At 37.2% G+C, this 17,108-nt stretch overlaps 1 protein-coding gene across 1 annotated transcript in view; it reads right to left on the bottom strand.

Annotated features, from left to right (window-relative positions):
* LOC111056049 (toll-like receptor 6) overlaps positions 1 to 11,331 on the bottom strand; it is a 47,936-nt gene extending 36,605 nt beyond the window's left edge. The window contains exon 1 of the mRNA XM_022343370.2: positions 7,019 to 11,331. Within this exon, the coding sequence (XP_022199062.2) occupies positions 7,036 to 10,881 (3,846 nt within the window). The 5' untranslated portion in view covers positions 10,882 to 11,331 and the 3' untranslated portion in view covers positions 7,019 to 7,035. The remainder of the gene's footprint in view (positions 1 to 7,018) is intronic.
* Positions 11,332 to 17,108: the final 5,777 nt, after the last annotated feature.

Genomic DNA, 17,108 nt, shown 5'->3' on the forward strand with positions numbered 1-17,108 from the left:
TATACTGCTCTAATTTCCATTACATCATTTTCATCATGAGTTACCTTTGACGTGAACTAGTTGAGTACACCAATAAAACTTCCGAAAATAACCCAAGCTTCTGTGAGAGGTTGATTATTAATTACAGTTGAATTGCAGTTGATGGAAGCAACAGGGAGAATTTCAAACAAGTGACATGTAAACAAACTTCTAATTAGGTCTGAGCTCCAGAAATCAATATCGCCTCAAGTCTGCTACCACTGTTGGGCCCATTCAGAGTATATAGAATGTAAATTACATTCTATCCTGAGAGTATAGATTGAAAATTCTACTCTCTGCTGAAAACATGTAGCCTATTGTTCACTTGCTCGCTATGTAATTAACTGATATAATTATTATTTATTCAATAATGTGTATTATAATTATCCAAGTAATCCAGTAACGCTTGTTTAAAATGTGATACACGAGAACACGGGACAACAAAACATTGGATTAAACGATTTCCCTAATAAAGGGATTTTCTGTACGGTGTATTCTAGGCTAATTAATGAGACTATGTGGACTAGTATACTGATGTGTTTGGATTCAGATATCCATTATTCGGATTTATAGAACAGTACCTGAGTGTGGAATAGCTTTGAAGCTTTTGAATTCAAGCTCTAGCCTTCCAGAGCGATTGTGAGTTTATTTTGTATAGCATATCCCCAGTATATACCATGATCAACTATCTACATCATAGAACGGATTTTTACCAAACATAATGAGCAAACTTATTCACTTGTACAATCACTCTCCAATGAAAAATTGGTAAGGGTGGGGGTGTTTAAGGATTAGCCCTAAAATATTTCTCTCCCAAATTTATATAAATGACATGGTCCAAGATTAGGTCAAATATAATACTTGTATTTCCAATTGTCTAATATATGGGATGTTGAGTGACTCAACATTCTGTTTTATTAAAGTTGACTAATAAGTGTTTAAAAATGTTAAACTCCCGTAGTATGTAGAAACCAGTTTATTGCAGCAGTGGGAATCCTTCGAACTGGGTAGGTAATTAGGTAATCTCAGTACTTCCCTTGGAAGGGTGACCGCTTGTGACAAGCTTCACTATCTCATAGAGATAGGTTTCACAATCACCTCCTGGTGGTTTGAAGCCAACAGAACTTCAGTTAAATTCATCTCTTATTATCATCAATTACCCAGGCTCTTGAACTCAACTCATGGTAAACAAGAATATGCGGATGAGGAGAATCATTCTCAACAAGAGTCTGTTACACATGAATTTTCAAGATCCAGTTTCTAATCCTATACTATAATTAAACGAGCAACTTCTGTTTATATGTTAAGATGTTTGGATGTTTATATGTTTAGATGTTTGTATTTCACCAGATCTCGAAAACGGCTCCAACGATTCTCACGAAATTCAGAACATAGTAGTTTTATAATATAAAGATTTGATTGCACTAGGTCTCATCCCTGCAAAAACTCGCTGAAGGACATTAAAAGGATAATTATTATTCATCCTTGGAAAAACAGCTGATAATAATTATTTCGTCGTCTGTTGGTGATAGAGGTGAGTGAGCGAGTTCATGTGTGTGGGACTATGTCAAAATTATGACTCAGCTGTTGAACTTCTGTAATCATTCAATCAGGTACTTAGTGCCGGTTGCAAAAAAGCCGGGTTATTTTCAATCCTGATTAATTCCAGTAGATCCATCTTTTTGAAATGGCCTTCTCTGATTTGCTTCACGTGAAGTTAATCAGGATTGAAATTTAACCGGCTTTTGTGCAACTGGCCTTTGTGGGGGAAATTTTTGGATTCCTCTCGGAATTAATCTGAATTTACTGTTATTAGATAGAACATTTCTGTATGAATGTTATTATAATTTCTTCTTTCGTGATAATTTTTTCATGCTCTTGTACTCCAGAGCGAAGCTCGGTCTCCAATATTAGTACTAAATGATGCTCTTATATAATCAGCAGTTTCTTGATACAATATCTATCTGGAGCAACGTTAATAGATAATACATTTCATGATTGAAATATTCCATGAATGAGCTCAACTACCGTGAATCACAGGCCGTCTCCAATCATTTGTTGGGAGAGTGAAATAAGATCCACAAACATCACAAACAAAGTTGTCCCAGAACTTTCATTGAAGCCACTTCCGTGCCTTGAATGGATGATTCTACAACCAGGCAGTCATCAGAACGCAGCTGTAAAGTGAGTAACAGGTCCTTGGGACGTATAAGATGAAATTTACGAGATGAAAGAAATTTATGTGGCTTTGCCATCAGCGGAGGTGAAAAATAGATTATAATAGTGACCGAACGGTGCAGATGGGCCCAAATGCCTCGGCGTGTATACCTAATAGGTTTTCTATAGAAGGGAGACCCTTAAAAAGGTCGTTATTAAGGCAGAAGAGCGAGAGAGTAGGAAGAGGGTCTAGAAGGTTATGGGATAACTCTGCTGTATTCTTCGCAGAACACAGATGAAAACGAGATCGGCAGTAGGGTGGAGACGGACTGGGTGAGTATGAAAGAGAGAGACAAGGAATAGAGGATGGGGATACCGAGAGAAGAGGAATGGAAAAAAGGAATAAGATACTAAGGACCTGAGATCAGCCCGTTTCGGTTTCTGACTGCCGCGAGCATCTTTGTCACCTGAAGATGGATCATTATAACGAGTCAGCCATTTTACTTCCTTCAGCTGAGGACCCATTCGAACTTTTTTAAACCTTTTTTAGAATGAAGAGCTGTGTAACTTTCTCAAAGCATAGAATCAATAATTTTACTGTTGATTACAACAGTGCCGGTACATCGCTTTATTTACAGATGCATTTCCCTAAAAATGAATCATGCCACTAATAGAAATAAATAGAATCAATTTCGGCCCGTTTCCTGAATATTGAATTTGTTTTCCTCTGTCAATGAATAACAACTCTTCAATTACAGTAACTATCTTCAATTACTATAATATAATTACTGTATTTCACTGTTATATATAGTTACTGTATCTTCAACCAAGTGGGCTAACTATCTCGAAGAACTAAAATCAAAGATACTTAGAATAAAATAACTGAATGGGTTTGTTACTTTTAGTTTTGAGTGACAGTGGAACTATCTTTGACGTCAGTGTGCTTATTGAATGAACCTCCAAATATTCTCAGTTCAATGTCAGTAACAGGCTATTCTCAAAATACTAAGTCTGGTGAGAAGTACACGTACACTACTTACTAGCTGTTTTGGATGTAATGGGAAAATGATTTACATAAATGATGACGATGACGGTGATGATAATTGCTTTTGTTTTTCGGCCGTCATCTCACGCCTAACTCTTTCTCATAATTTATATTCATATTTGCACCCTACACGAGATTTGTACAAGAGACGTCCAGAAAGGAATAAAAAGAGAGGGTGATATTGAGTGAATAAGGAGGAAGAGTAACATAGAGGAAGGGAGAGAGTTCGAGAGAGAGGAGAAATTGGACCAAGCTACATCACAGTTCACAGTTCAGAGCTCAGAGCTCACTGCTAATAACTGAGACTGTTCCCTCAAGCCAAAATATATTCGTTCACCCACACCACTAATAAAGAAAGCTCAGAAGGACTACTCAGTGTTTCTTCTCTCTCTCTCCCTCTACATTACTCACTCTCTCTATCTCTCGTTATCGCTCATGAAATTTGAAAAGCTCCCGATCTCATCCTCGAACCTAATTTTCGGAAAAATCAGGATATCTTGTCGAGAGCTCAGGATGGAGTGAGAGAATCAATACCACCCAAACCACCCTCTTTCTCCCATCTGAAGTCGCAGAAATAATAGAAATCAGCTGAGCTACATTAATTTGTAATCATGGCAGGAGTTATTGTTGTAATTAAAATTCGATTAATGCCTAGCCTATCTGTTAAGCTCGATTATACAGTGTGTGTCTAGTTTGAATGAGTTCTCTTTCTTCATTCATAATTCACTGTATACTTGATGTAGAGTATTTGAATAGTTTATTATTCATTTTGTCCAGAAAACCTCCACTGGAGACCTTCTTCTCTTATTATGCACCCTAATAAATTGCTATTCTCTCGTCTATTTATATTTATCCAGATTTACGTATTTCTATTCTGATTCTCAATATGAACAATGTATTATTATTATTATTGGACTCTTGATAGTTTTCTCATCATGATATTATTTATTTACCCGTGTTTCGGATAGACACATTAAGCCGTCGGTCCCGGCTGCCTAAAAAGCAGTCGTTAGGTCATGTCAGAGGCCCTGAAATTGATCAGCTGTGACCTGAAAACTCTGACACCAGACCTGAGCCAGCCAGGTCACTCGATATTATTATTATTTTTATCTGTGTATACAATATATGTTGATAACTTCAGAATAAAAAGATACAAGTAATTTCAATGATAAAATATGTTATTGAATCTATTATACAGCCAATAAAAATTCTCAGACGTGACGAATATTGATGAAAATATTTAGACACTCTGAAATACCCTTGAATCTCCTTTTTTAATCTGTTCTAGCTTTGAATCTCCTTCTGTTTTCGTCCATTCATTTATAGAATTGTTATTCCATTTGATTTAGAACCACTTCTAGTGATAATTATGATTTTACATTAATTAGCAGTTGAACAAATATTATGTATTATTATTATTATTATTACTATTAATTAATTCATTAGCATTTGAATGATTGCAATATCTCAGTAATTTCCATCTGTAAATATTATGTAGTTTCTCATTCACAACTATAAATACATAGTTCATTATTATATATTCCATGCCACAATTTTCAAATAGAAAAATTGTTTCCAACTCTATTTGGTTACCCAATAAACGAGTTATTAACTACAGTATTTACAATTCTCACGGATTCCTATTCTAAAATTGAATTTTGATGGCAACATGACCTTCATTTAGACAATTTTGATAGTAACATGACCTTTATTTACACAATTTTAATAGACAGCTGTAAATAACAAATAATGAGTAGGTTTTTGATTCTGTATTCAAATTTTTTAAATATGTGCAATATTTCTCAAGTTTTTAATTTATTGTGATACACTCTGTGATTTATTTAGAGTATAAAATCAACCTTCAAAATCCAAAATTTTAAATCATCATTCCTGGACCGAAAATCAAGTGACGAAGCAGTGTGAGATTACATAACCTTATCTTTTGGACAACATTAACATTTTATCAAAATTTTTGGAGAGAAATAGTACAGGCTCAGCCTAGTTTTTCCTCAAATGTCATAATTGTATTATGATTATAGTATTTTATACAATAAATGAATAAATAAAAGTAACATGACCTTCATTTCGACAATTTTGATAGAACATGACCTCCATTTCCACAATTTTGATAGTAGCATGACCTCTATTTCGACAATGTTGTAAATAAATTTCGTACATAGTTGATTAGCTATCTACAACTTATCGAGCTAGTTTATGACTGGAATCCTGTAAAGCTGATTACTGTGTGGTACTAGAAACTAATTAATTCATAGTCCTCAAAGTGATATTTGATTTGAATGCTTCAGTTTGATGAAACCTTAATGAAGAATTTATGCTGTGACTCGTAATTAAATTTTAGCAAGATTGGGATGGCTTCGGTATTATCTTTTGTTCCATTAAGTATTGATTACATGAAGTACCCCTTATATATATTTTATGTGTTACTATGTTACTGGAATGAAAAGTTACATGCATTGGGAATATATTTCATGAAATGTTATTTTCTTTTCGATCCGTAGTACAGTAGTCTACTAGAAATAATAAGAAAATCATGAATGAAATTGTTCAGTAAGTCTGATGCCGCCAGATATTTATCTACAATGACAATGGACCAATTGCTCGACAGTATTTTAATTGCAAATCTCTGCACCGTTAAATTTGCAATCTTAATAAACAGTGCCTCAACAGTTACCACTATATTTTTTCTTTATATCCATTTGCAAGAGGGATTAAAATATATGTAAACTTTTTTTATTGAAATTGTATTTTGAAAATACTTCTATACTTGAAAATATACCGCATGGGAATCAAATTCATGACAATGATCGTATTTTTAATACCATACACATAATTACTTGCCATATCCAATGCACGTTTCTATGATTGGAGATATAACTGTTTCGAAACCAACAACTTGACAATTTCACCATATTTGTTTGCTATTATTCTAGACATTCAAGTTAGAGGGACCAAAATTTGTGTGAATTTAAACTGAATAAAAATATGTGTAGAATATATGAACCTATTTGTGTAAAACCTGTCTACCTAATCCTATTTCATTCCTTTTCATGGTCCTGTTACTTGCAGTTCCAGTATTGTGTAATAAACAAAACCTATCTATTCGCTCGGATTTTAATTCTGGAAATGTCATGTTTAGCGTGATAATACATTTATTCATCAATTCATTCATTTATTGGAGAGAAACCTATTTGTTTGGATACAGTTTTATTAGATTCACTTTCTTGGGATTGTCTAGTATTTATGTAAAAATTAAGAAGGAAAGTTATTTCTCACAACATGTTTCGGCTTATATTGTCACTTCCAAGTGAAGACTGACTAGAAAATTACATTATAGGTCGAATCATGTCAGAAATGAAAGAAAGTTGAAAATAAGTTACTCTGATTTTTTTGAATTTTTATGTTATGTTTTTAATAAGATAATAAACATTCGAGTTGAAGGGATGTCTTTTAATGATCATTCTCAAGGGGACGTGTTTTTATTGTCCTCAAATATGATTTTTAAGTAAATAGGATGAAGAAATTTCCTACTGGTTTGAATTCACCTCAACATCAAAGAAGTAACACAATATTCATTATTATGTTGTAGCTCTTGATAATACATTGAGTAATATTGAAAATTATAGAATTGCTATTAATTATTGCTTATTTATTAATTGCGTTGAACTGCTTAAGTAAGCAGAGCTCACTTAGCATGCAACTCGATATTTTATACTCATGCTATTTTTAGTTTCTTAATTTTAATTATAATGACATTAAATTAAATGAGATAGTGCCTACCTGTGGCCGATTATCCGCTACGCCCATAAGGGTTGCACTATCCTCCTGGCAGAGTCTCGGTGCTGCGCCATCTGCAGGTTGTTGGGGTGGTGGAGGAAGCGCGGAGGCAGCAACCCCTTGCCAGGATGGTGATGATGGAACTGCTGTGGAGGCGTCGCCACCCTCTCCATGTAGAGCGGCGGTGGAGGAAGTGGTGCTGACTTCCTGGCATCGGGCATGGCGAACCTCAACTTCTGCCAGAACTGGCGGTCGCCCCACTGGATGGTAGTGTTCGTCTTCAGGTAGAGCCTCAGGTCGGGATCCAGGTCCTTCTGAGGCAGCTCTCCGTAGATCACTATGATCATGCGCCGTCGCCTGTCTTTCAACACCTCGTGTAGCGCCGATTTGAACTCAAACCGGCACCACTCCGACTGTATAAAGTTCTTAGATAGCACCACAATAGTCCTTCGTGACGATTCGACCGCTTCCACGATCGTATCGGCCACATAGGCGCTCACATTGAAGTCTCTGTAGTGCAAACACAACCTGAACGCCGGATCCCCCTGCTCCAGACCCGGCGCCAGCATCTCACTCACAAACCCGTCATCCTTCACACTGTAACTGACGTACGCGTCAAACAGTCTATCTCTGTCCTGCTCCTCCTCAAACGCCGTCGTCTTGTAGCACATTCGCAGCCCACACCTCGAATAGATCCATACCCTCAACTCACGTCTATACAAGAATAAAAAACAAACGGTTGCCACCGACGCAGTAAATGCAAAAACTGTACAGATAAAAAACGATAAATAATCGTTGATCGCGTATCTGCCGACCATTCTTGGACCGCCTAGGAACATATCACACATGGTACCGTTCAAATCGTAGATCGGTGGACCCATAGCATTAGTTACATTGTTCAACATACACTGGATCTTACCTGCATCCATCACTTTGGCTAAATTGATTCTCAACCAAACTGCATACTCAGCCATGAAATCACACTCACACGACCACTGGTTGCCAGAGAGTCCAATCTCAACCAGATAAGGATTTGCTGACAACTGCCAAACTGAGAACTTCGTCAAACGATTCCCATCAACACGTAACACTTCAAGCTTTTTCATCCCCATGAACGTTCTATTATCGATGTGATGGATGAGATTATTTTGTAAATACAGTTCTTTCAGGTCTTCGAGTGTGCTCAGTTCGAATCCAAGAAGCTCCTTGATCTGATTGTTTTCTAAATGCAAAATTTTCAGTCTTTTCAATCCACTGAACGTGTGGTTATATATGGCAGCTATGTTGGAGTTGTTGGCGTAGAGTGTGATGAGGTTTTTGCGTCCGATGAATGAATGACTAGATAGTTCACCGAAGTTGTTGCCGTCGAGGTAGACAGCTGTGGCATCCATGGGGATGCGACTTGGCATCTGCGTGTAGCCGGCCGCGGAGCAGTCGACTATGTTGGCCGACCACGACTGGTCGTGATAGCAGGTGCAGTTCGACGGACACGTCATCTCGCAGTCACATGCGTCAAAGTCGCAACACGTGCACAGAGCGAAACAATGTGTCTTATACGCACACAAGAACTGCGACGATTCCGCCTCCACCAACGGAACATACATACGATCCCTACTATATAACAACTTGCAGTAAATACTCTCCAAATCCTGCACCCTAGGATGCTGCCTCAAATTTTCCAGGTGGTTGATCCTTTGTAACCATTCCATTGTACAATCACATTGAAAAGGATTTCCACCAATGTAAAACTCAGGTAAAGCCTTATCTGGGTCCACTGGTGTCAATAATAAAGCATTCAAATCCATCTCCACAATCTGATTCGCGTACAGATCCACTCTAGTCAAGTTTGTCTTCTTCAAAAACGTGTGTGGTTCAACATGTGTGATAAAATTATCGTTCAAAAATATCAACTCCAAACTATTAGGCAGATTAGAAGCAGACACCTTCGTTAACTTGTTGAAACTCACATCTAACGTTTGAAGACTGAGATTCACATCAGATCCATATCTATTTCCAATATCAGTAATCATATTCTTATGCAAATCCAACCACTGTAGTCCTCTAGGAAGCAGATCATAATCGAACCATTCAAGTTTATTATCACTAATATTCAACCAGAGTAAGCTAGGTACTTTGGAGAACGTATCTGTAATATCAGTTAAATAATTAGCGTCTAATCTGATTGCTTGTAGATTGGTGTTACTCTCAAAAGCACCTGACTCAACTGATACGATTTTATTCCTAGCCAAATTTAGAATTTGTAACGATGGCAAATCTGATAATGCTTTTCTCGATAAATTTGTAAGCTGATTACCAATGAGTCTCAATCCATACAAATTAGTCATTCCATGAAATCCAGGTTCATCAAGATGAGTTATTGAATTTTCTCCTAGATCAACAGTTTTCAATAACCTCATGTCCTTGAGAGCTATTGGAACAGATGTTAATTGATTACCGTTCAAGTTCAAGTCTAATAACCCAGTACAATTTTGAAATGCATCTTTATGAATGTCAGCTACTTCATTGTTATCAAGTGACAATGTACTCAGCACATACAATCCATTCAGTGCATAAGCATCAAGGTAAGCGATTTTATTGTATGATAAAACAAGAGTGTGTAGGTTGTTCATTGGTGTGAAGGTGTCGGGAGGAATGGTTTCAAGACTGTTGTGCTCCAAATTTAGAATTTGAAGTGTGTAGAGATCGTGGAAGAGTGTCGGATCCAATTTGGAGATACGGTTGTGAGAGAGATTGAGCAGTACAAGTCTGATAAGCCCCGAGAACGTGCCGTTATTGATCCACGCACTTGTTAACTGATTCCTCGACAAATCCAAAGCAAGCAGTTGGTTCAGATTCGAGAATAATCCAGGTGAAAGCACACTGATCGAGTTATTCTGTAAATAAATCTCCTTCACAACATCTGCACACTCTCTGAATAGTTCAGGAGGCAAGGCGACAACTTTGTTATTAGATAGATTTAGAATTTGTAAGTTTTTCAAACCAGCTAATGCTCTGTCAGTGATCATTGATATTTCGTTGTCATGTATGTACAGCTCACGTAGTCTCCTCAGAGCACTGAACCCATTCATTGGTATGAGTACAAAATGATTCCAAGAAGTATCAAGTACTTGAATGTCCATTGTGCATGGGCTGGTTGTGGGTTTGTTTTGGACTTCCTCTTCAGGGATATCATCTTGTGTGCTGATAAGGGGTTGAGGGGGAGGTGTTTTCTCCCTGAAACCCAAATCACTGACATCTTGAAGTCGGTTGGCACTGACGTTCAGTGTCACGAGGTTTGTCAGTGGACAGAATATGTTTTCAGGGAATGACCAGATGTTGTTGGAGCTCAAATCGAGACGTTCTAGATGTCTGACTGGGAGGAAGCTGTCGGGGGATACCTCGAGACTCATAGCAGGCCAATCAGTGTTTTTGGTTCTGACGGTGAGGTTTTTGAGTTCTTTAAGGCCGGTGAGGGTGCCAGCCGGCCATTTAGCCAGTTTGCAGCCGTCGAGAGTGAGTTCTCGTAAGCGTGTCAAGTGGGCGAAACTGCGGTCGTTGAGAGAACTCTTGTAGCGGATCTCGTCGTTGCACTCGATGCGCAGTGAGATGGTGTGCTCGGACGGGATCACACTGAAGTTGGTGGTGTCCATCTCGCTGTTGATGGTCCGCAGCTTGCAGCTGAGCAGCACCTCGTCGCTGGTGGAGGCGGGGGAGGCGGCCGAGGCGCCATCACTGCGCACCCACCACTGGCAGTCGTCGGGTGCGTCATACACGAGCGGCTCGGTCGTCTGGTCGTCTACGACTGCGTCCGCTACAGCCAAACACGCACCCACCCACCAAAACACCAGCACCGTAGGCCACCACATTTTCACAGCTCAACAGCATCACCTGCTTCTCCTCATCATCTTTTTCATCTCACCAACGATACTGTTCAACTGTTCAATCACACACTATACACACTATCCACAAAGCTTGATCACTATAATCCAATTTTGCAAACCACCTTACGATTTATGATAAATAGAAAACACGAAATACTATTGTACATTATAAACAAAATATGAGATGAAAATCAGCTTGGCCCACACTATGTAGAGTCTTCTCATTTGAGTGAGAAATATAGAAGCGAATATACTACTACAACGCTCATCACCGCACTATCACAAGAGTATTGAAGACTCAGTACGTAGAGGGAATGTAAGATATTCGTGGCGCCAAGAAAAGCCAGGAACCAGGCTCGCGAAGCAAGTAACAACAGACACCGTATAACCGCTTTCGCTCCGAAACGTTCGCTTGGGCGTCCGGAGAACGACTGACTCGTCTGCATCCTGCGGCCTACTACAAAAGCTCGCCTACTTCCTCGATTTCCCGCCAGGCAGCGCTGCCATCGGCGCCGCCGCCCTCACCATCTACAACCCCAACTCACCCCACCAAGAGGGTTGATTTAGGCCCGTGGTGCGGGTAGGCTCTTTTATTTTCGTGCCTTCACGAGGGGTGGCTGCACTTTTGGCTTGCAACGATTTAATATTTTCCTTTATAGACACACCAGTCAACCTAAACTAAGGGAAAAAGCCGAAAGGGAGAGATGATTTGTTCACATTCAGCAGAAAAAGGAAACAAAAGAACAACAGATCCAGGAAATAAGGCTGGCTGTCCCTCAACCACCACAGACAACTCACTTGATGTGCGAATGACTGTCGCGAATTTGCACCGTTATTAATCGATTCAATTAACTTGCTCGCGTAACACCTTTAAATTAATCAACAGCTTCACGAGCTCGACATACTAATCCTAGTTAAGATTCTAATAACATCCACCACACTTTGCAGCTTATTGAAATTGATGGTTAACAATCATTATTATTCTTCACTACTATATCTCAAGGAGGAGCTTCTCAACAATCTGTCTACTGTAGGCATTCACAATGGGCTAATATTTATTAGTGCTTATGTCCCAAACATTATCTTTAGAAACAATATTCAAGTTTTGAATTCTTATTGAAATGAGTTCAATAGACAGAAAATTTTATATAAGTTTAAAGACTTCTATTAAAGAAGCTTGTAGTACAGTCACTCATGCTGATGAAATAATCTTATGTACTATTCAATCAATATTTTTATTCAAATCAACACAATACAATATACATAAAAGAACACAAAAAATCACAATCAAAAAAAAAAAACTTCTAATAATATACAAAAACAGGCTTCTTGGTAGGGTACAAACCTTTTTATACAAACCTTTTAAACCATTCTGTTCATACTCATTGATGTGATAGAATAATCTTGTAATGAAATAATTAAACATATTTCTAGATTTTTGTAAGCTTTGAGCTCAAAAATTTCTAGTTCCATTCAAAATTTAGACTTTTTGAATAATTATTAAGTTACTGTTAAAGATTTTCTTATTTTAGACTCTATCTAAATAGTATAACTACTCTAACTCTTAATAGTATCTTTTTGATTCAATATTTGCTCGTTTATCTGAGTATTGAAGAGCGTAAATTCTTTTTTAAAGTGAAAGTGACATAACCAACATTTTGATTTGGACAGTATGGAATAAATTGGGAATGGAACTGTTTTGAGCATGAGCCTTTTGTGCCTTTCCTCATGTAACGAATTTGTACACAATGTTATAAATAAATAAATGAATAATTTTCTTACAATCCTATTGTACGATTTTTATATCGATATTGGAATAAAGTAGTTCAATATTGTGTAGCCTTAACTGTACAATGTAAGTTACATTATAACAGTTTTTACTGAAACAGAATTATAATTTGAATCAGCATAATATGAAGACAAAGATGACTATAGTCGTTGACTAATAGCAACAAACAGCAGAGCAAGTAGGACAGAGATGGTGATTATTAACGCCGGTTGAAAGGGGTTGTAGGATGCGACTGTTCGTTTTCGATAAACGCCAAAGTCAATAGCACTGACAAAACAAGCCGCGTTTTTCTACACTTCTGCGCACTATCTTTCATTTGTTCCTCTCTCTCACTCATTCTCCCACGCATGTTTACTCTCCTTCTCCTCTCCTATTTATTCCTTTTTGCTCTCCGTCTGACATAAGTAACTTTCTTCCCTCCGCCGTTTCCCCTCATTCATTTCTGCAGATGTTCTCTGTTCCTCCGTCTCTCTCCAATCTGGTGATGTTCTTATTAATTGAAACGCGTGCCCATTCACCATTAATGACGCAGCTCGTTATATACAGCGAAATGACACGCTCGTCACAGAGGCCGCGTCGTTTAAATATTGATGGAGTGTTTACTCTTATTTAGCCATTCACATAGAACGGTGCATCAACTAGTGCCCGGTCACTCGCCCACAAGCGCACACACATACACACGCGTGCGCCAAAGCTTGTGTGTTGAGTGGAATAAAAAGGTATGCGTATCGAAGCAACGAACAAGAAGCTCCTCTTTCTTTTTTCTCTCTCCATCGTGGGCACCAGTTCCTCGACTCCTCCTACACCTCTTTCTTCATCAATATCCTCTTCAACCTCTCATCTTCACCTCTCCTCTTCATCACTGGGGGGCTTGTCAAATTCAATGACTACACAGACGCAAGCCTTTCTTTCAGGCTATATTACAGTGGCTGTGCTACCTTTTATAAGCAGGCACCGCAAGCACAGGAGCTCTCCTATTAACTCTTTTAGCTATCATTCTTTCTTCTCCGCCATCCACTCTCTCAAACTCTCTCTCTCACTCTTTTCTCTGTTCTACCAACATGTTCATCCATAATAGGAGACAATGAACGGCTCGCCTTCAATAAAAAAAACTCACCCAATTACAAGGAAGAAGAAGAAGAAGTACTTGATGATTGTTCTATGAGGAGGATGATGTATAAGTAGTAGAGAGGGAGTGAGGGAGGTTGAGAAAGAGGATAGCATAACAAAATGTGAAGCTACAAGAGAACGATAGAGTCAAGTGTAAAAAAGTGTGAGAGGAATAAAGAATGAGGAAGAAAGAGAGAGAATGTTTTGATAATGGAAAATTCATCCGAATCTACATATCCGTCCCTCCTTCTCGTCTTTTCGTTGGCGTACATAATTTGCAGCACTTATCTTCATATAATATGCTCGTTGGCTGGCTCGATTATTTGCTGAAGAATACGAGACTTCCTCCAGCTAACGTGTCAGCTCAACAACAACAACTCTAATAAAAATGGAATCATCGACAAACTGACAACAGGTCCACAAATATGTTTGCATAATTATTCCTTGTGATTGATGTTGATGATTTTCTCTAACGTTTGTGATATCGTTGGGACTGTTCTCTTCACGATATAGTTTAATAAAATTCTAATGTAGATTTTCACCTCTTATTCTATAGATTCATGATAGATATTCAGTCTGTAATTAGCCTAATATACTGATGGTATACCAATCTCTACCAGATATATTCTATCCTATTCTAGATTCATGGTAAAACATTAATATGTAATGTTCTGACAATGAATATTCTACTACATCACACTATTACTCAAATTATCACATCAGCATAATTATGGATATTCACATTCTGGGAGAGATCACTATGTCATTTAAAAAAATATATCAATCATTCCCATCCAATATCTCCACTATTCTAATATAAAAGAACCAATCTGTTTCTTATATGAATATTGAAATGTACATGAAAATATTATATTCAATAAACATTGATTTGTCAAAAAAATCCCAAACCTTATCGACTGAAAGCATGTAGAGATTTTCTTTGGTGCCTATCAGAAATCTATTGCTGTGATCTGATATATATATATATATATATATATATATATATATAATATATATATATATATATATATATATATATATATATATATATGTATACCGAATTATAGATATCGCTGAAATAAATTTATTGGAGTTGACTAACTCCACATAATATGATGCATATACTCATATCGGTAGGCTATATAATATTTACCTGAAAATAACTAACTTTTCTTAATAATATTATCAAACTTGATAATATCATGACTGTGAGTGAAAGATGAATCATGGTGATTATGAATCGTATAAGATTCAAGATTCTTTATTGCCAGAAAAACTTTACATCGCATGAGAACGTCAGAAAATAATAACAATAATATAACACTTGTGAAATAAAAGAGAAATTATGGTTTAAAATTGAGCATATGATAATAGAAATTGTATAATATATAGAAATATTACAATAAAAATTTGTCTCAACATTTTGTCTTAGTCTTGATTAGATACAAACTACAATTCATATAAATAATAATTAATAAGTAATTCGGTACTACCAAAAATTAAAAGGTACATATGTTGCATCATGAGCATTCATTATATTGAACACTGAAGATGCTCATCCACCATAAAATAACGCTGCTGAATCATTACATTTTCAAACTCAATAGTTCTTCTTCATATCATGTAACATAATACATAGAAGACCTGGAGATAAAAAAGTGAATAATAACAACACTTTCATCACAAGCCTACATATAACTTGGGATATTAAGGATGTAAACAATTATATTCTTAAAAAAAAACAGCAGATTGCTTCCAATAATGTACAAGGGACTTGAGGATGCTTAATTTAAGAAATTCTAGAAAGATTTAAAGATGAACGATTCTTATACAACTTTATTCGAAATTTATTTCTAAAGTCATTCTAAAATGTTACTGTATATCTGCTTTACTAGAGACTTTGAATACTTGAAAGCGAAATATCCCCATCTTGAACCCATTAGCCCCTTGGATCAGTGAGCGCGCCTTCACGAAGGGCTTCCAGCGTTCGCCAAGTTGGTTGATCTCTCGCAAAATACGTGAGCCAGCGCGATATTTCTGCGGACAGCTTCCTACTTACAATGTTGGTAGAACTGCTCAAAAAGAGCGTGAAAGGCTTCCCCTGTGATTGCCCATTACAGGCACGTCTATTGATAACAGAACACTTCACACATTTTCTGTAGACAAGCTATTGATCTCACTCCCGCACCCACAACCTGTCTCAGGCACAACTTTTACTTTCTCCATTTTCCATTATCCCTTTCTCTTTCCCTCCAGACCATCCCGGCAGCTTTTCCTTTCACACCATAACGTGTAACGGAAAGGGTCCCGCAGTCAGATCCCATCTCCGATAGCCCTCTCTATTACGTTCTCCGAGAGAAAGTTTCTTTTTATTTTGCAGACGATACACTTATTCAAAACTTGTTCCACCCTCTCCGTCACACCTCGAGATGATGAAAGTAGTTTCAATATTCAGCCGCACGCCTCGCCACCCCAACTTGCACCGATAACTCTTTCATGAAAATTCAAATCCCATTCTCTTGCGCCCCAAACTGAACGCTCTTTTCGAGGAAGAGTTTTACCTAGAGTTGAAGAGCGAACTGTTATAGGCCTACCTCCACGTTTCGCGCTATGGCCAATATGGCGATTGGTGACATAAAATTGCTATCCCATCAAATTTTGAGAATCATCCTCCTTTTCATCGTCTCACTCACAACTACATTCATTTTTTTCCGAGTTCAATCATATTTGAATATTTCATGCATATGAATCCTGATGATTAATACCTTGGTCATATATCATAAGCACTTAAGTCCAAAACTGCAGTTTTAAGATAATGGAGTCCAAAGTTTTCATGTATGTCAAACATGATTTTCAAGAATATTTTTGATCCTATCACAATGAAACTTACAAATTGGGTTCAAAATACACTTATCCATGATTCTATCATTCCAAAGTAATGAATTATAAAAAAAACTACTGATTTAATTATGACTCAACTTTTTTGGTCCATGAAAAAAGTTGTAACGTTATTTTTGTGAATAACGGTTTGCCTGGCTTGGCTGCAGTTGGTAAAGCATGAGTAAAAAATTGTATGGCTCTGGTTGTGGTTCTTAGAATACAACTTAGACAAAATTCTTATAGGCTCGCTCAGGAGCTCCCGCAATTCACTGCTCTTGTACAATTTATATAAATCTCTGGAACGTATTATTTCCAAAGATTTGATTATCAATGCTGAATATCGCTGATTAAACCAACTTATTCGGTGAAGAATAAAGCCGGATGGTAATTTTCTTAATATTTCAATACTGATAACTCGATAAATAAATATGAG

This window comes from Nilaparvata lugens, chromosome 7, assembly GCF_014356525.2.
Source record: "Nilaparvata lugens isolate BPH chromosome 7, ASM1435652v1, whole genome shotgun sequence".
In the NCBI taxonomy this organism is placed as follows: domain Eukaryota; kingdom Metazoa; phylum Arthropoda; class Insecta; order Hemiptera; family Delphacidae; genus Nilaparvata; species Nilaparvata lugens.